General features: G+C 61.5%; 1 protein-coding gene across 8 annotated transcripts in view; it reads right to left on the reverse strand.

Annotated features, from left to right (window-relative positions):
- Window positions 1-667: 667 nt before the first annotated feature.
- The window catches only part of CASZ1 (castor zinc finger 1), a 145,929-nt gene continuing 126,947 nt past the window's right edge, over window positions 668-19,649 (reverse strand). For 7 of the 8 annotated variants that reach the window (XM_053920969.1, XM_053920974.1, XM_053920971.2 and 4 more), the window contains 12 exons: window positions 18,534-18,706; window positions 17,438-18,279; window positions 14,920-15,055; window positions 14,620-14,683; window positions 13,159-13,313; window positions 12,908-13,030; window positions 11,702-12,040; window positions 10,008-10,206; window positions 9,031-9,202; window positions 7,246-7,397; window positions 6,967-7,108; window positions 668-4,203 (listed from right to left, as the gene is read on the reverse strand). In XM_053920969.1, coding sequence (XP_053776944.1) covers window positions 3,068-4,203; window positions 6,967-7,108; window positions 7,246-7,397; window positions 9,031-9,202; window positions 10,008-10,206; window positions 11,702-12,040; window positions 12,908-13,030; window positions 13,159-13,313; window positions 14,620-14,683; window positions 14,920-15,055; window positions 17,438-18,279; window positions 18,534-18,706 — 3,633 coding nt within the window. In that variant the 3' untranslated portion in view covers window positions 668-3,067. Of the gene's footprint in view, window positions 4,204-6,041; window positions 6,164-6,966; window positions 7,109-7,245; window positions 7,398-9,030; window positions 9,203-10,007; window positions 10,207-11,701; window positions 12,041-12,907; window positions 13,031-13,158; window positions 13,314-14,619; window positions 14,684-14,919; window positions 15,056-17,437; window positions 18,280-18,533; window positions 18,707-19,649 lie in introns of all 8 variants that reach the window. The other variant, XM_053920976.1, reaches the window with a different exon arrangement.

Here is a 19,649-nt window from a genome sequence, read left to right on the forward strand (position 1 = left end):
CAGGGTCAACGAGGCGTGAGGCGTGAGGCCTGCACTCCGGGCAAGGCCCCCGGGGACGCCCCCACCACCCAGGCCTCTGGGGGAGCCCCAGCCACAGTGCCCCTCTGGCTCTGCCCCCGTGCGCTCCAGGCAGGAGCCGAGCCAGCATCCGGATCGGATCCGGGTACACGCCGTTCCCGGCCCGGGCAGGTCCCTGCAGGAAGGAGGAAGGAGCCAGGGGAGGAGGCATCTGCGTGACCCTGCCAAGCGCCTGCCTAGTCGCCCTGGCTGACAGAGGAGGGGGCTGGCGGGGTGCGGGGGAGGGGGCCTGGGGAGCTCGGGAAGCCTTTGCCAGAGAGCGAGGCTTCCATGCCAATCGCCTCTGCCCGCAGGTGGCTCCTAAGTCTCAGGTGGGGCCTTCAGGCAGGTCCGAGGGAGGAGGCCACCCTTCAGCTGTGCATGGCCCAAGCCCCCCACCATCTGCCCCCAGCCAGCTGGGAGAACTTGGCCTGATTCCAGGGGTGAAACTGGCCATCCCCCTTCCCCGCCAGGGTTGAAGGTTACCGCACGCCACCGCCCCCCCAGCTCTGCCGTGGAGGTGGGCCCTCCTGCCCTGCACAGCTCGGTCACCACCAGCTGCTTGGGGCTAATTTTAAAAATAAAAGGTAACTTAAAAGATTTTTTTTCCAGTTTTTATTGAGTGAAAATGTCAAACCTTGCATCAGTCATGCAAAAAAAAAAAATCAAATAAATAAAACACATATATTAAATTTCTAATAGCACTAAATTCAAGTGGAAAAATATTCAGTTCTTAATAACCAGGTGCCGAGGAGACCAGATTCAAGTAATCAGAGCACACGCTGTTCAGTTCGGTTCTCACGTTCTGCATTCGAGTCTCAAAACCTCTCTATATATCTCTCTCTATCTATATATGTATATACATATAGATATATACACACATGTGCATACGTATTATTTTATATTTATATATATACACATACATAGTTATAAAACATTAAAAAGAGCATTGGTGGATCAAGCATCGTTTTCCCCACAGAAAGAAAATGAAACAAAAATTACACATTAAAATTCAAAATGAGCTAGCAATGGCTTATAGTCCTAGTGTGCAATATGAAGGTTACAAAAGGCTAGACTTCGCACTGTCGGCATCTTCTTTTTTTCTTTCTTTTTTTTTTGTTTGATTTTGCTACATTGAAAAATGGTTTTTTTTTTCCTTTACAAAACTCCTTCCACGGACTCACGGGGTCTGTGGTCGGGCACAAAGTCTGGGCGAACGCTCAGCAGCAGCGCGGGGTGCCCACGCAATTCAGCAGGCCCTGGCGGGGGCTGCTTTAGAAAGGGTGTTTTCTGTTGAATCAGGTACACTCCACCTGACCCCTCCTCCCTCCCTGCTCCCTCTGCAGTCCCGATGGTCCTGGCTTTCTGGCTGTGGGCAGCCAAGAAGACAAGCAAAAACAAAAACAAAAAAGAAAAGAAAAAAAGGGAAAGAAAAAGGGGTGAAAAAGGACACCACTGCCCCCCAGTTGGGTAGGGCTCCCCTTAGAGACCTGTAGGGAGGTGGCTCTGGGTGACAGGCCCTTCCCAAGACTGGGCCTTGCTCTCTCCCTGTGGCCAGAGTCTCAGGGTCCAACCTGAGACCAGCTGGTGGCCTGGAGTGCAGAGAAGGTGAACAGGCGGGGCCCTGGGCTGCCAGCCCTGCGTCCCTGTCACCCTCATAGCCACTGGCCAGGTGTGTGTGCCTGTCAGGTGGGCCGCTCTGGGCTTGATGACCTAATTGTCTCCAGGAGCGGGGAGGTTTTGAAAAGGGAACCAAATCTGGGTGGGGTGCACCAACAATGAAGCACCCCAAACAAAATGAAACACGGGGTGGGGGAGGGGCGGTGGGGGGAACAGCCCTATAAAGCCACACGCATAACCAATAGAGAAAAATTCAAATGTTAAATTAACTACAAACTTGTATCAACAGTGAAAGTCCTTTTCTCTGGCCTCTACAAAATTCAAGTTAGGAGTTGGAACCCCGCGGCCCCCAGCGGTGCTAGTGCAGACCTCCGACCTCGAGGCACGGTGCTTGACACCGCCCTGCAGCTCAGGGCCGGGGGCAGATGGGCCCGTCCTCACCTCCTGCTTGCTTTGCTTCCTTTTTGTTCTGTGTAGAGTAATAATCTCGGCGGGAAAAATACTGTACAACTTTCTCGCATTTTTTCCATTTTCAATAGTAAAGCCCCAAACAGGCACATCTTTCCTGTTCCCACCACCTGGGGCGCTGAGACCCAGGTGGGCCCACACCCCAGCCCGGCTCTTCCGTTTGTGGGGGGCACGCAGGCGCGGGGCACCCCTTCCGTTCCCCAGCCCTCGGGAGCAGATACCGGGGCAGGCCCTGCTCATTCCACGAGGTTCACGGTCCCTGTAGTGTCACTGTGAGGCCCCCTTTGCCCCACGTGCCCCCACGGCAAGGAGGGAGGTCGTCAGTTGTGTGACCGGGGCCCTGCCAGATGCCACAGGTGCCGACCCGCCTCTGGTGGTTAGGGGTGGGGGTCCCAGGGACCCCCCGTGCCCGTCCCCGTCCTGAGCAATGAGGAATCCCACTGGAGTGGGTGTGGGGCCCGGGATCCGGCCTCGGAGAGGATCGCTGGGGGCAGCTGCGGGAGAGTCTGCACCCGCCTTGCCCTCGGGGACCCCTGCTCCCCTCTCCCACCCCGGACAAGAGCACCTTCTATTTCCCTGAAGAAGATCCCCGAGCTGCAGCTAGAAAGGTGTGCTCGGCAGCCTGTCCTTCCAGCCGCGATGCTGCACGGGCAGCGGGCGCGGGGGCGGCCCCGGAGCACCAGAGGGGGCCCCGCCTCTGCCCTGAGACGGACTCGGGGTCCGGAAGCACCGGCGGGGCGGCAGGGGGGCTGAGCCCGGAGCCGGAGCGCCCCACCCCTCACACGGGAACCACAACGAACATCTAGCTCTGTACAGAGGAAAGCTTGACATATAAATACCATTTCTTACAAAATTAATAACAATAATAATAAACAAAGGGGCAAGCCCTCAAGCGGGTGGCCGTCCCCGCTCGGCCCAGCGGCTAGGGCGAGGCGGCAGCGGAGGGCGCGGCAGGCGCGGGGGGCGCGGGGACTGCGGGGGCGCTGAGGGCCGCCCGCTCTGGGCTCCGCGCGCCCGGCGCGGCCTCGGGCAGCGACTCCTCCGAGTCGGTGCGCAGGTCCTCGTCGTCCTCTTCATCGTCGTCTTCGTCCTCCTCCTCGTCGTCCTCGTCCTCCTCCTCGTCATCCTCGTCGTCGTCTGCCTCCTCCTCGTTCAGCTCCAGCTCCTCCTCCTCCTCTTCCTGCGACGACTCTCCAGCCGGGGGGCTGGGGCCTGGCGCGGGCGCTGGCGCGGCAGGGCCTTCGCGGGGCCCTAGGCCGTCGGGCGGGGCGGGTTCGCCCGAGTCGCCCAGCCCCAGGCCCAGGCCGGCGGCAGCCGTCTGCAAGAAGAGCAGGGAGCCCCCAGGCTCGGTGCCCAGCGACAGCGAGCTGTCCAGGCCACCGGCCGGGCCGGGCGTGGGGCCCTCGGAGCCCGTCTCGCCTCGCTCCTGCTTCTCGTGCTTGCGCTTGTGCGAGTCCATCTGTGACATGCCCACGACCGTGTGGCGGCAGCCTGGGTACGTGCAGTGGAAGTGCGAGCACTTGAGCTTGTACTTGCAGTCCGGCACGGCGCAGTCGGCGCTCGAGCTGAACTGGCAGAAGCCGGCCGCGCTGATCACGTCCTGCTTGCCGTGGTGCTTGCGGTGCGCCGTGACCTTGGTGCTGTCGGTGCAGCGGAAGCGGCAACGCAGGCAGTGGAAGTGCGTGCTGGTGCCCGAGAAGGGGCAGTCGGTGAAGTGACAGCTGAGCGAGGCCTTGAAGCGCTTGAAGTCGTCCAGCACAAGGTTGTCCACACGGTCGTGGTGCTGCGCGTGCTTGTACATGTGTGTGCGCCCACAGAACTTGTAGCCGCAGTTCTCACGCGTGCAGTGGTAGTGAGTGACCTTGAGCGAGAACTGGCAGGCGGCGTCCTTGCAGTCCTCGTAGAGGTCGAAGCGCCGGAAGCCCTCCAGCATCATGCCCTCGTCCAGCATCTTGCGCGAGGAGGCTGTCTTGCGCCGCTTCCCAAAAGGTGACATGTCCTCAATGATCCAGAAGCGCTTTTTGGCCCCTGAGGCTGTGGGCATGGAGATGGTGTTCCCTGGGGAGGGGAGTGGAGGTCAGCGCCCCTGCTGGTACCATTCCCAGGGTCCCACCCAGGCAGGGCCCCCCCCCCCCCCGAATCTGGCACAGTAGGCAAAGCACAGCACTCAGCAGCAACTCCTCTTTCCATGGCTGGGGAGGGGGGGTCTCTCCCACTACACCCCCCACCCAGAGCAGCCAGGGAGCCCGGGGTTCCCCATGCGTTATCCATGTCTGCAGGATGACCACAGGGGCGTCTGCCCTGGTGGCGGAGCCAGCAGCTCTGGGGGATGTGGCTGCTGCTTCCTGGCCAGTCTGGGTGGGGAGTGAGGGCACGTCCCGGTGCTGGTTGAAGCTGAAGGGGGACCTAGGTCGGTGGAGTGTAATTACCCAAGTTGGACAGGGGCCAGGACACCCTCACACACTGGCCCAGGACACCCTCACATGCTGGCCCCTAATGAGAGACAGTCCGGCTCCTTCTCCTGCCTGCTAACCAGCTTCCCTGGGGCCGCCTATCTTCATGGGGGACCAGCCTACTCACAAAAGGGGCCGCGGGGCTGTTTGGGGCTGTGACTCCTTGCCCTGAGGAGCACTGACTTCTCCTTGGTACCAGAAGTTTCTTTAAGGTCTTGTTGGGGTTTTCCGCCCCCACTGAGCGGGGAGAGGCGGTTCTGAGGAGGGGCTGGGACTGGAGCAGGGGCTCAGGCAGCAGGTGGGAGCCCATCTGTGCCCACCCTCCTGCCCCAACTACTACCCAGGACCCAGGATGCCCTGTGGCCAGGGCTGTCCACTCAACTGTGGTTGTGCTTCTGCCACCCTGTCCCTGGGTGAGGGGACCCTTGGAGTTGGGGGTGGGGAGGGGAGAACAGCCCCGGGGCTGCACAGTCAGAGGGAAGGGGCACCAGACCTGGCACTCCTCCAACTTCCCAGAAACACGGACAAGCTCTCAGGCCTAGCCCTACCCAGGGGGGGGCCAGCGTCCATGGTAACCCTCTGCTGCCCTGTCCATTTGGGGCCCGTCACCCACCCTTAGCAGGTGAAGAGAAACCAGGGACAGCAATGGGGGGGGGGGGGGCGCGGCAGGAGGGCCTGGGGCCTGGAGATGCAGGTGGCTACTGGAGATGGAGGAGTGGCTACTTTGGGCCGGAGGTCAGAGGGCTCCATCTGGTTATACCAGCAACAGAGCTTTCTACGGGCTTCATCCCACACAGGGACCCCCTGCTCTGCTCTCTGCCATGCCCCTGGGCCTGGCACAGTGCCTGGCACTTGGGCAGACTGTGAGGCAAGAATGAGTGGAGGGAGAGGCAGAGCCGGGTGACGACCACACAAGGGGACAGAGAGGGCAGGTCCCATCCATGTGGAGCAGCAGACACAGTGTGGCCTGGGAGGCGCCTCTGCCACTGAGCATGGCAGGGCCTGGGCCACAACTCTGCCTCTTCCTGCTTGGCTCCAGGGCTGGGGCTTCTGGCTGGTGTCAGGACCCTCTGAATGCCAGCCCGTCCCAGGCACCAGCAACCTCCCAAGACCACTGTCTGCCTCCCTTGTGCCAGGTCCCAGGCTCTGCCTGGCCGCAGGAATCTCGGGGTGGGGCCGGCACAGCCACCTCAGGGGTGTGGGCAGTTTCTGAGATGGGGCAACGCCCAGGGACCCATGGCGGTGATGCTCTGGCTGGCCCACACGGGGCAGCCATGGAGAGGAGCAGACCCCAGGTGAGAGGCCAGGCTCTCCGGGCTTGAGGGTGCAGAGGGCGGTCCTGTCCTTGGCCCCGCAGGCCACAGGAAAAGGTCAGGTCCTGGACCCTGGCCTCAGGGGCTGGCTCGGGTGACAGACACTGGAGAGAAGGCACGTGTGCGTTACCTGCAGCGTCCTGAACTAGGGGGACGTCACTTTTTACTGGAGTTGGAGTGGCAGTGATGGGCGGGAAGCTGGGCGGGCTGCTGATGGGGCGGGCCAGGCCCCGGGCGGCTCCAAGAGCGGCACTGAGCAGAGAGTATGAGAGACAGGGTGGAGAGAAGAGGCATGGGAGGGCGGGGAGGGGCGCCCGGAGCACAGCCGGGGAGAAGGGCGGGGTGAGGGGGGGCGGTGGAGCCACACAGGCAGCCTGGTCACCGGCGGCAGCAGGAGGAGGAAGAGGAGGAGGAGGAGGAGCCGGGCAGCCTGGAGAGGGTGGAAAAAAGCAGAAACAAAACAAAACAAAACAAAGAGGAAACAAACAAAAAAGAACCAAAATGAGAAACCCAATGGTAGGAGCAAGTATGACATGAAAATACGTGGACAGATGAGGAGCAGAGAGGTGCCACAGAGAAGAGAGGGGAAGGTGGCAGGAGACAGAACGAGAGGGAAGGCGGTGCGTGGAGAGGTCACGGGCTTGGCAAGGGCCTGTGGCAGAGCCCTGCCTGGGTGGGACCCTGATGGGGACGATGGCAGAAGGACCAGAAGAGGTGCCAGGGCTGGGTGGGGCGGGCACATGCCTCGGCCCCTGGGCATTCATAGGCCCCGCTCGCTGGCTGGGGGCTCTCCCGGAAGCTAAAACCGAGGGCAGAGCGCTGGGGAGGTGGGCAGGGTGCAGGAGGTGGCCTCTGTGACCTATGTCCCAGACCAGCTGGCTCTGCTGCACACTGGCCTGACTTCCTTTGAGGCCACTTGACCATGAACCTCCTGACCCAAAATGGGCTCAGCAGTGCTGGCCTTGGGAGGAAGGGCCTAGCCCTGCTAGAAGTTTCCGGGCCCCCCTGCCCCTTCCTGGTCTGCCCCTAGCCCGGCCCCCTGGCTGCCCACTCACCTGCTGCGGTGCTCTCGTTGCCCACAGGGGTGCTGGAGCAGCTCCGGTCCATGGTGGAAGACTCAGAGGACACGGCGCCTGGGCTGCAGCCGGTGTAATCCATGTACTCATCCGTCTCTGTGTCCATCAGGCTCGGGGGGCCCTGAAAGGAGGCAGGGGGCCTGAGGAGGCTGGGCTGGTGGCTGGGCTGCCCACGGGAGGGTGGCAGGCTATTGATCTGGGTGGCGTGGCCCACCATCGGGAAGCGGGAGTGGGGCCCTGGGTGGGCCGAGCTCTCACCTGGGAGGGGGGCACCCGGTCGAAGTTTTTCCCCAGCATCCGCCTCATGTGCTTCCGGGCGTGGGAGGTCATCTGGTGCTTGAGCAGGAAGGAGAACTGGCAGCCCTCGCGGATGCAGTGGAAGTGGCTGTTCACCTGGTTGTACTTGCAGCCTGTGGACACAGCCCGCTCGGCCATGAGCCCCGCTGGTCCAGGCTCAGGACGCCTACCGTGTGTCAGGCACTGTTCTGGGCTTGGGGGAGTGGGGCCACAAGGCAGATGGCTCTGGGGAAAGGGCTCTCCTCCCATGGTGGCAATCCTACGAGGAGGGCTCATATGCCAGCTCTCCAGCCCAGCAGAGGGCCACCTGACGACGGCAGGTTGACCCCCATCCCCTGCCCCAAACACTAAGAGGTCCATGGGATCCAGGGCAAGGGACCTTAATGACCTGTCCCCTGGGTAAGCCACCTCCCAGCACACAGCCTGTCTCCACATCTCCCCTGGGGGGCTGCAGGCCCTCCGCCCTGCCCCCTCCCACCTCCACCTTGGCTGTGCTCTGGCTGAGAACAAACAGCACGGGCAGGATTGGAACAGTATCAGGGAAGGGCAGGTGAAGGCCTGTCTGTTGCCATGGCGCCTGAGCTGGCCAGGTGTCTGGTATCATCCCCAAGCTTTGTCTAGCCCCAGCTAGCACCCAGAACACCCAAAGGTGAGCAAATAACAGCAACCACAGAATACCCTGACACCTGTAAACTGAGCCCAGAAACAGCACAGGCCACCGTGTTGACATCTGTTGCCATGGTTACCAACCCTCCCTCCCTCTCTCTCTCTCTCTCTCTCAAGTCATGAATTCTTTTTGAATTGCCAGTTGGCTTTGGGTATCTCAGCCTTCCCCAGTGGAAGGGCCGGTGGGCAGCAGGCAGTGGCCCCTCCACAGTGCTCCCCGAAGACCCTGCTGCTGTGACCACCCGAGTCACTGCTGGGCTCGTCTACAGGGTTGGGGTCTCCGCCCAGCTTGCCCCTCTTGGGCAGACTCGTGCCCCACGTTGGCAGGCCTGTGAACAGGAGGCTCCATCCTGAGGCGTGCTGGCACCCCTGCCCACCGGTCCTGGAGCCCCTCCCTGAGGGAGGGGGCCCGACTCTCCCCAGCAGAGTCAACTCGAGGCACCTGCTGCGGCTGCTCCCATCCGGCCCCCCAGCCCCTTCCTTCTGGGTTGCCCCAAGTCAGAGATGCTCTGGGCTTAGCCCGCCATGAACCTGCTTGTCCCACAAAGTCCCCGGCGCTGAGCACAGTGCTGTCCACAGCAGATAAAAGAAAACACCTTAGTTGCCACCGCTACCACCCCCGCCGCCCCCGCAGCAGTAGCTCTGCACGCGCCTGTCCCTCCGTAAACGCCTGCCAAGGGCACGAACGCACCAGCGGACAGCCCTGGTGCACTCGAGATAAGACGGGAAAGCCACAGGCAAGGGTCCCAGGACAGGGAGCTCAGGGGCTCCTGACACTGCCTGGAGAGCCCTCTTGAAAAGAAGAGGAAAGAGAACCAAGTCCAGGCCTGGACACTCTGCAGGCCTTCTCCCCGGGGTGGGCGCAGCGCTCTGAGTCACACGCACCCCTTTCCATGGGCTCTCGGGCTTTGACTGTTTTCCCAGTTTGACAATGCAGGGCCTGTGACACTTCTAACCAAACATGCACCTGCTGGGCGGGGGCAGGAGGTAGAGTGACCCAGGCCACCGGGGCTCCAGGGGCCAGAGCCACAGCCCTGCCGCCTGCCGCAAGTCCCTGCCCCCGGCCCTGGCCTCCGGTACCTAGCCGGCCGCACTCCTCACGCTTGGTGAAGTACTTGAATCCGTTGGCTGCCCGCCGCTCGGCCTTCTCATGCTTCTTTATGTGCCATGGCAGCTTGGTGGTGATGTTGGTCACAAAGTAGCAGCTGGTCCGGAGACAGTGGTAGTGCCCGCGCATCCGGAACTCGCAGTGCTGTGGGGACAGGGGACCCAGCGGGGCAGGGGGGTCAGGACCACAGACAGATTCTGGGAGCTCCCACCTGCCCCAGGCCTCCGGGCTGCGGCGGGCCCCTGGCGTATGTGTTCTTCTATGCTCAGAACCAGAAAACACAGTCAGGTGAAGACCTTTCTCATGTTAAAAGGCAGTATGTCCCTTTTGTCACTTGATCACAACATCCTACCTGGTATTACTGCCATTCACCGCTAAGCCATACCCAGAGCAGACATCACTAATCCATCCTAGCTATTCTCTGTGTGTCCATACCCAGAGCAGACATCACTAATCTATCCTAGCTCTTCTCTGTGTGCCCATACCCAGAGCAGACATCACTAATCTATCCTAGCTCTTCTCTGTGTGCCCAGGCCTAGGTCCAGATCCCTCAGCGTGCTCACCACAAAGCAGGGTAGGCCTTTTGGTGAATCCGAGCTGCCCTTCCTGTCCGGGGCGCAGACAGCTCAATCTCTCTATGTGTCCAATGTGCCTATTTTAAAATCTAGGCCTTTGGGGAAAGGGAGCCTTGCAAGTTCCAGGAGGTGGAACAATGCCAAGGGCACAGCGGCTGCCCAGCCTGGAGTCACCAGGGAGGGTTCGGATGAAATGACAGAGTTCACCCACTGAGCATCGACCCGAACCCCTGCCCCAGCTCTCCAGGGGCAGACAGTGTCCCTCCCAGAGTCTGGAGAAGGCTGACTTCCAGCGGGCATAAGAAACTCTGTCTCTCCCCTCCCTGCCCCTGCTCCCCCACCGCACCCCTGCCCCTGCTCGCCCGGGGGCTGACCTGGTTGGGACAGAGACACTGCAGGGAGTAGTAGGCGAACTGGTCTCGCACGTTCACCAGGTTGTTGTTGGGGTTGATGTGGTCCAGGCAGTGGGACTCGGCCTTGCCGGAGGTTTTGCAGACGTACTTGCAGTTCCCGAAGAGACAGTGGAAGTGGAACTTGTTGGCGTACTTGCAGTCCGTCGCCAGGCAAGGGTCGCTGCAATGAAACCACAGCCCAGAAGGTCATTGGCATTCCCGGCGCCCTCCCCGCCGACATCCCAACATTTGCTCCTGTCGGGTTCTGCTCCCCAAGGCCTTGGCGGGGGAATCAAGAGGAATGCTCTCTGGGCTGCCCTCCTGCTCCACAGGATGATTCAGCCCGAGGAGACTACAGATCCCAGCGTGCATTCCTGCCTTCTTTTTGGAGCTCAGATAGTGCACAAGGGACTACAGTGTGCAGGCTGCCCAGAGCATTGCATGCTGGGACACGTAGTTTCCACGGCCACACCTCAGGATTGTAGATAAGGATGCCTGCAGTAACTTCTTGGATATGAAAATGAGGAATGGTGCTGCCAGCCCTGGCGGGACGCCAGCGAGGCCCGGCTGGTGTGGCGGGATGGCCCTGGATATGGCTGACTGATGGGGTGCAGGTGGGTGGGAAGTTCTACCAGGGGGCTTGGCTACCCCCGGGGCCTGGGCCAGTGGGAATGTGTGCCTGGTGTCAGGTCCTGCTGAGGTCACAACTGCTGGGGCTTCCAGGGCCATCTCGGGGCTTGGGGTACCCACCCACTCACAGAACCCCACAAGTCAGCTGAGTGGTGGGGCTGGTGGGGCGGGAGGAAAGCTGGGCCTAGCCCCGGCCCCAGAACCCGGCCCCCCAGGGCTGCAGACAGGCACGCAGGGTGAGGTTCTCCAGCCGCCTGCCCTGGCTGCACATGGCTGCCCCCCACATCCGACCTGGTGGGAGCTGTGACGGGGTCTGGCAAACTAAGAGGGCTGCCACTCTGGGGCGGTGGGTATGGGAAGGGCGGCGGGGGAGGGGTGGAGGAATGCAGGTCCCTCCCGTCTGTGGGCCCCGCCCCAGGTGCTCGGAGAGGGAGGACAGCTGCCACTCAGGAGGTGTGTGTTCACATCCAATTTATTACTTTTATTGAGACCAGGAAGCCGCACACATGATACAGAGTCACCGTTCTCGCCGCAAGTAGCCACCGCCACGGAGTGATGAAGGTCCCTTCCACCCCTGAGAGCTCAGGCCACTGTGCAGGTGGATGTGGGCCTGGAGGGGGCCTCCCCCCTCCCCCTGACTTGGCTTGCCCTGCAGAGACTCAGCAACGTGCGTGAGCCCCGGAGGAGACCAACAAGGTGGCCTGGGGGGAGACGCAGCCTTCCTTGCAGGCCTGCAGGCAAGGACCCCCACTCCCGGCCCACCTCGTCGGTCCTTGCAGCTTCACCACTGGCCCTCTGTAACAGAGGCGATTACCACCACAGTCTCCCCCCCAACCCGGGCCACCCGCTCTGGGGACTGGCAGTGAGGTCAGAGCAGCAGCATCTTTGGCTAGCAGGACATGGCCTGATGACCGTGTCCCAGAGACGCTACGGACGGCCAGGGCTAACCGTGGGCTGGGGAGCAGCGACTCCTCGGCGCTCCTGGCTAGCACCTACTCCCGAGACGCGCAGGGGACACAAGACTCCCGGCTCATCGAGGGACTCACTTCTCCTGGAACTGGAGGAATCCGGGTTTGACCTGGGGCTTGGCGTTCTCTAGAGAGGTCGTTGCCAAGGGCGAAGTGGGCAGGTGAGGCACGGACGCTGGAATCTGAGGCATCTGGGGGATGGTGGAAGCCAGCTGCTTCCAGGCGAGCAGGGTGGGAGTGGAGGGCACCGCGGCCAGGCTGGGAGTCGGCCCCTCCATAGAGGAAACTGTGGCCGTGGTGACGGGAGGCGCCGGAGGGGATGAGGGGGCCAAGGAAGGTTTGGTCTCAGCAGCCGAGGCTGGGAAGGAAGCCTCCGAGTTTCCTTTCACGGCTCCTCCCTCCGTCCGGAAGTGGAAGCTGCAGGAGGCAGAATGGGGTGTCTCAGGTGGGGAGTAGAGGGGACCTGGTCGGCCCTGCCCTGCCTCAGAAGTCCAGGGACCCAGTGTCTCCGCCTCACCCTCAGGGCCAGTGCCCACCAGCAGCAAAGGGCTGAGACAGAACAGTGTCCTCTGGTCCTGAACTTGGCTCCTGGTTCAGTCCTAACTACTCCTTACTACTTGTGACCTTCCTGATGTGTCTGTCCCTAGCTCCTACCTACTCTGAGGGGGCCGGGGGACAGCAGGCCCTGACTGACAAAGCCCATCCTTCCAGAGCCTGCTTTGAAATGTAAAGGCTGGTGGCAGTGCCTGGAAGCTGACTCCCCTGCAGACTAGCAGCCGGGCTGCCCGGCAGGAAGCCTGACCCGGGGCTCAGGACCAGCGGAGACCCACTTCAAATGCTTCTAATGTCTGAGTTCAGTTCCAACAGGGGCTGGGCCTGCTGCTTTTCAGCTCAAGGGGTTTACAAATGTCCTTATTTTTAGGTCACAGAGAATCAACACACGCAATGTTTTGGCTTGCCAAGGCCTTCACCAAGGGTCCCTGCCACGGCCAGAGCTGGGTCTCTGCCGGGAGCACGGTGGAGGGGCTGGGGCCACCCGGCCAGGGAGCACTCATTGGGTCTGCTGCAGGCTGAGCAGGAGGGAGGACCCAGAGGCCCACCTGTGCCTGGGCAGCACCTTCTGAGAAGCCAGCTCAGCTTCTGGGTTCATTTCTGGGGGAAATGAGCACGGGTCTCGCGTGGAAGGCAGGGAGCGGCCTGTGCAGCTCCAGCCCCACCCAGCCCGGAGCTGACATGGATAAATGGGGCTGGGTTTAATGGCTCCTTCCGAGGACCCCAACTCACTTGGCATGCTTGATGGCCCCGTCCAGGGTGCTGAAAAGCGCGCCACACTCCTCTACCACGCAGTGGAAGTGGGCCTTGTGAAGAAAGTCGCACTGGGCATCACAGAAGTCCTTGGTACCAAACCTGGCCGGAGGAGTCAGCTGGTCAGAGGAGACGCCAGGGCTCTGGCAAGGCCAGGGTGGTGTGGGGCAACCAACAGGATGGGCAGAGCTCCGCCCCCCTCCTCCCCGCTCTCCCTGCCAGCCCTTCACCTGCGTAGGTACACCTTCCATGGCTCTGACAGCTTCTCCTGCACCAGCGCCTTCGAGGCCTTGCCCGGGAAGGGTGAGGACTCCATGGCGGGGCTCCCCTCCACTTCCATCTTGATGTTCAACAGGCTGCCATGATTGGGGTTGCCCTGAGACATCTGTGGGGAGGACAGGGGCCATGCTTAGGGCTGGGGTACCTCAGGACACAGACTCAGCCACCCGGGGAGCGGCTGCAGCTCTGGGCCACTTGGGCCTCTCCCAACCGACCAGAGCACAGCAGTGCCCACGGCAGGGAGGACAGGAGGCCAGGCTCTGTGAGGCTCTGGTGTGGAAGAGCCCCATCCATGAGGACGCCGCCCGGCCCCGTGCCACTGCCGAGGCACTGGATCACAAACCCAGCGCTGCTAGGAGCCGGCACTCAGGCTGAGGCTGAGGCTGAGACTCGGGGCACCCTCCAGCCCAGCTTTCCCCAGACTTCACGGCTCCCTGGTTATTTTCCTGCCAGGTTTTCAAAAGAAGTGCAGGAGGAGGAGAGGTGGGGGGCCCCCCGTGAATTCCTTGAGAACAAGAGAAGGCATACAAAGGAGGATCAGGGGTCGGGGGAGGGAGGGAGGCTCCTGGGGTCAGACAGAGACAGCTGGGAGCTGCTGGGTGGGGGGGTGGGACGGGGGTCTGGGTGGTGGCCGGACCAAGGCTTCCACAGGAAGGGGAGAGGGGGCCCAGGGGCAGGACCTAAGAAGAAGCAAGGAGAGCACGCCACCAGCAAGAGGGAGAGGGAAGTAACTGGGACCAGGTGCAGGGCGCGGGGCTTGGGGCAGAGGGCAGAGGGCAGCGGGGGGCTCCTTCCCTGCCAGGCCCCTGCCCCACGGTGTCCGGCCCAGGCCCAGCTCCCTCCTCAACCGTCACTTGTGTTCAGTAACCAAATTAATCTTGCTGTAGTCAAATTGATCATGTGAGGGGGGAAATATATTTGAGATGATGTATAATTCACAAAGACCCTGCATTATTTAAAATAAATATTCCAGAGCGACCTCTGCAGAAGGCGTCCGAGACCATTACTCAACCTGAAAAGTGGAAATGGATGCTTTGCCCCCACTTTGGCCCCCCCTCCCCCATCCCTTTTAAAACAAAAATATACATATATAAAACAAATAAGTAAATAACATTAATAACTAACAGGGAAAGAAGTTCGAGGGCTCCGGAAGAGCTTCTGGAGCCCTCCGTCTGAAAGGAAGAAAGGGTGTCAGAGGCTGGGATATATTTCTTCAGCCAGTTCATTAAATTAATTTGTAAGCAGTGGCTCTGAAATTATATCCGATGAAAAATGGCCTCAAAATTTAAATGGTACAAACTCATCTTATTAGAGGCAAAACATTAAAAAACAAACACATCCTCCCCACCCCCCAGCACGACTTTAATTTCTCTGGGTGGGGGAACAGGAGGCGTGTGATGGATGATTCTTACCTTATTCATAAGCGAGGATAAAAGAGATGAATTTGCTGGGACTGCGTGGCCATTTGATTCATTGCTGGAACACACAAACCAAGGGGCTCTCGCTCAGACGCGCGAGGGACGGAGCCCAGAGCCTCGTCCCTCCTGGCCCGGCCCTGGGGCTCTGGCCAGCCTGCTGCACCTGCCCCGGCAGGGGTGACCCCTTGCCAGGAGAGCATGGCCCCTGCCCCCCCATGGGGTCTGGCTGCTGAGGGTGCTGTGCCGGGAGCCCTCGGCAGGGGGGCGGGGCAGGGAGGCCCCGCCCAGCCTCACCTGGCCTCCTTCACTGTCAGGTCCACACTGCGGTCCTGGGAGGCCTCGAGGGGCCCTGGGGCGCCAGCGCTGTCCCCGGGCTCCTGCTTCAGCGGGGCCGGGGCAAACCTGGCAGGACTGGCCTGCTGCCCATTTCCTACAGGGGAGGGGAGGGAAGATGCTGTTAGAGGGGCCAAGGGCTTCGTGCTGGGCGCAGGATGGAATCTCCTGGAGGTAGGGCAGCGGGCCGGGTGGGCTGGGCCCCTGGGGAGCCCTGGCTGCTGGTCAGCGACTCTCCCCACTGACATGATCGCCTGTGACGCTCACCCCTGTGTGGCAATTCTTCAAGTGATAATTATTGCAAAATTATGTCAAAGTTGTCCAGGCTCAGGGCCTCTTGGATTAGAAGGGCGGGAGGCTGGGGAGGGGGCTGGGCCAGGCGTGGGGGCCCTTCATTTTCCCCACCGACTGTCACAGTCCATTTGTGGGGCTGCCGCTTAGGCTTTTATTAAAGACTCTGTTAACACTGAGGGAAAGTGGCAGATCTAGACTGGGAGCTGCGCCCCCTCTGTGGGTCCCCATCTCACTGTTGCCGGGGCGACGGCCCTGCCTTCCACTGAGCATGCCTAGGAGGGGCATCTGCTGGGTCAGGGCTATGGAAGCTGACAGCCAATCAGAGCGGTTCAAACTATGTGACCTCGCCCGTCAAGCTGTCCAGGGCAGGGATCTGAGGCTGGGCTGGATGGGGGATCGGGTAGGAGCCGTCGGGCCATGGGTGTGGGGGAAAGGCTGGAGCAGGACAGGCAGAGGACTCGGGAGGCCAAGCAGTCGGGCCAAAGAAGTCGCTGACAGGAACATGCCCACCCAGCCTTTCTCCATAATCCCCAAGTGACTAAAATATTAATCGGCCCCTGGGCGCTGCAGCTGACAGAGCTGCTTCAGGGACAGCAAGTGGCATTTTATTAAAAAATACAGGAAAACGAGCCCTCTTCCTCTTTGCTTGACCTTTCTTTTGGGGAAAGAAGATTTTTCTATTGAAAAGGAAGTACTTGGCAGTCTGGCCACTGAGCCCAGTGTGGCCTGGGAGGGGCCTCACTCCCGCCTGCAGGCACCTGGCCAGAGGGGCGTGACCCCAGGCCATCCCCGAGGTCCCTCTGAGGAATGGAAGGTGGGTGTCTCCAAGCTGCCAGCTGATAGGCGCGGCCCAGTGAGGACAAAACAGTCTTCAGAATTCAGAGCGTCCCCATTCCGGCAGCTCCCCAAAGTCATCGCCCGAGGTCCCCAGGGAAAGAGGAGCCGGCCGCCCTGCCAAGCCCTGGCAGCTCTCTGGGAGGTCTGGGCCACCATGACCCTCAGTCATGGCCAGTCTCAAGATGTCTCGTGGGGAAGCCGGGTGCAGGGGCCCAGACTGCTGAGGTCCGGGTCACTGCTTTGCCACCTTCTAGCTGTGTGCCGGGAAACAGACTATCCCCACACTGCTCCATCAGCTCCGCAAGGCGGGACTTTCGTCTGTCCTCTTGCCCGCCATGCCCCCGCACCCTCTGGGCACCTGGTCCTCAGCAAGACTGGTGGGTGTTGAATGGATGAATGAATGAACGAATGAATGAAGCGAGCCAGGTCCCAGACCTGAGGACCTATCTATATGCTAATTACTTGGAGGGGGGGGCGGGCGCGGGGACCAGAGGAGCGAGGTGAACTGAAAAGCCAAAAAAAAAAAAACCCCTCAGAGGAAAAAAGCAGGAACAATTTTAAAAGAGCAGAAAACATGAGAAAAAGGAGGACTGCCCCTCACGGGGAGCCAGCGGAGGACAGAGATGTGACCAACTCCACAGCTCCCATGCGGGAGCCGCTGGTGGGGATGAAATGAAAGAAATTCCAATTGCGCCCAGCTCCTTGGTTACGCTTGTCATATTTAACCCCCCAAAGACGCAGGGGACTCGTGGCTGCCAGGCTGGACAGCGCAGGCCAGAACGTGTCCGTTGCTGCGGAGTTCTGCTGCTGCGTTCTGCTGGACAGGACGGGCCGAGAGGCCGAGCCCGGAAAGGCATCCCCAGCCCTGAGGGGCTGTCCAGGCACAAATCTCCCTGAGTGCTCCTGAAGTGTCTCCACCTGCCCCTGGGCTGGACTTCTGGACCCCCCATGTCACCTGGAGGAAGCCCCAGGGAAAACTGGGGCTCTGGGACTGCCCCCATCAGGGGCTGGGCTTGCGACTCTGACTTGGCAGGGTGAGAAGACCGGGGTGCGGGCATGCACAGCACGCCATGAGGTCAGGACTATCACCCCCACTTCACAGATGAGGAGGCAGAAGCAAGCGCTGCCTGGGGTGGGCAGGTCAGAATGAGGAGCCCCAACAGGAAATAAACAGGAGGGAGGCAGAGCCAAGGCAGAGCGGGGAGTTGGAGGAGCAAAGGACTGGGGTGCAGGGAGTAGGAAGAGGCCTCTGCAAAACACTCCCCCCACTCTGCCCTGCACCCCAAGGCCAGGGAGCACCTGGGGTCTGTAAGGTGCTTGCTTCCTGGGCAGGGCCCAGCCTGCTCACCTGGATCAAAGGCGGCAGAGGGCTTGAGTGCAGCTGCGGCCAGCCTGGCCATCATGGGCGAGATGAGGCCCTTGCTCGCGGAGATCCTCTCCATGATGGAGGCGGGGGGCACCGAGACACAGGTGGCAGCGGTGGGGGCTGAGTCACCAGCTCCGGAGGCAGCCAGAGTGGGTGTGTCAGGGGTCGCCGAGGCCACCGCCCCTGAGGACATGGCACCCATGAGGCCGGGGGTACCCACAGGCAGGGAGGCGCTCCCGCGGCCCGGAAGAGTGGGGAAGTATGGTGCCGTGGTGGGCAGGCCTGAGTTGGAGAGGGCCAGTGCCAGGGGGATGGAGCCAGGCAGGCCCTGGGACAGCAGCCCCGAGATCTTGCTGTTGGGAGGCTTGGTGGCGCTGGGCACGGCCTCGGCGGTGGCTGTGGCAGCAGCCAGGGAGGCAGAGGACTGCTGGCTGGTGGGGGAGGCGCTGAGGCTGGAGTTCTTGCTGCTCAGGGCAGAGAAGTCCACCAGGTCGTCGTTGCTGGACTCCTCGTGCTCGGTGTCCTTGGCGCCCAGCAGTGAGGGCGGCAGCCCCAGCACGCCCGAGGAGCGGATGTGCCGGCGCTCGTGCTTGCGTTTGTGCGAGGTCATCTGGCTGGTGGAGGTGAAGGTGAAGCCGCAGCCGGCGCGGATGCAGTGGAAGTGGTTGGTGGCCTTGCTGTACACGCAGCCCTCGTACTTGCACTCCTCGTACTTGTAGAACTTCTTGAAGCCGTCCTTGGCGTAGGCATCATCCTTGATGTGGTAGCTCTTGTGCTTCTCGATGTCACACTTGTTCTTGAAGGTGAATGTGCAGCCAGGGCGCCTGGATAAGACACCGGAAGCCTGTCACGGGGCCTTATGGGGCCAGGAGGAGGCCCTGCCTCGCTCCCACCAGGGCGCAGGAGGTCTGGGCCTCCCATGGAAGATGCAGCAGGACACGGAGACGGGGCCTCTGAGCAGCCCTCCACTCCTGTCCCTGCTCCCTTGCGGGTGCGGGGCCTGAGCCATCCCCTGGGCCTGGTTCCTGGCCTCCTGTCCCCCCCAGGCCAGTGAGCCTCCCCGGCCGGCCCCCGTTACCTGCAGTGGAAGTGGGTGGTCTTCTGCCCGTAGAACTGGCAGTCGGCCGTGCCGCAGTCCTCGGTGGCTCGGAAGCGCTGGAAGCCGTCGTTGATGAGCTGGGTGTTCTTCTTGTGGAAGTTCTCGTGCGTCATCACGTCTGACGTGCTCGTATACACCTTGTTACAGCCCACCTGCAGGGGCCAGGGTGGCAGTCAGGGGGACTGGGGCCAGGCCCACCTGGACCAAGGTCAGCGAGGCTGTCCTGCCGGATGCAGCTGGGGCTCAGGGGTTCAGACCACTGACCTCCCTGCTCGGGGCGGCTCCTGCACCTGTGGCCACCCAGCCGGGGGGACCAAGATGCTTCACTAGGAGTCATCGGAGGAAACCTCTAACAACCGCCAGGGCCTGGTCCTGCCTGTGCTGAGGGTCCTCAGGGACCCAGAACAGCCCCCTACAAACACATGGCAGCCCTGCCCCACAGGAGGTGGCTTTGGACTCCCAATCTGTGGCTCTACCCCTAAAGCCTCCAGGGGTGGGCAGGGCTGGACCCTGGGGCCTGGCGGTCACCTTTAGCCCAGGGACTCGCTTAGTGGATGGCTCCTGGCACCAGGCCCCCTGCACCCCACCCCAGCAGGGCCCAGGCAGGCAACGTGGCCATATTGAGTAAAAACCAGCAGAACCCGAGCGTGCGCCCAGGCTGGGCCGTGCCAGCGTCTGCACCATCTCAGAGCCCGCAGAGCGAGCCCCCCTCTCCACCCGGCCCAGGTTGTCCCACGGAGCCCATAACAACCCCGACAAATACCGGGGGAGGCACGGCGGCTGCTGTTTGCAACCCGAAGTCGCTCCCCCTGGACCTGACACCTTGAAAAAGCCCAGACTCCGCGTGGCATTAAAACAAAGAATTAAACAAAAACCTCCTCAGGAACCATTTGCAATGCTGCTCTTGGTGTTAAAGCCTGAAAAATGTCGGTCTGTGTAAACAGCCCGCTGAGCTTCACCCGCACCAAGTATGGCCATGGGGTAGGCCCCGCCCCGGACCCCCAGCCACTGCCCGAGTCCGAGCCCCCGGGGCTCTGCACGTGCCTTGGTCCTCCCCGTCCTGGGCCGAGAGAAAGGGAGGCCCCCAGTCTGGGT

Source organism: Desmodus rotundus, chromosome 3, assembly GCF_022682495.2.
Source record: "Desmodus rotundus isolate HL8 chromosome 3, HLdesRot8A.1, whole genome shotgun sequence".
Classification (NCBI taxonomy): Eukaryota; Metazoa; Chordata; class Mammalia; order Chiroptera; family Phyllostomidae; genus Desmodus; species Desmodus rotundus.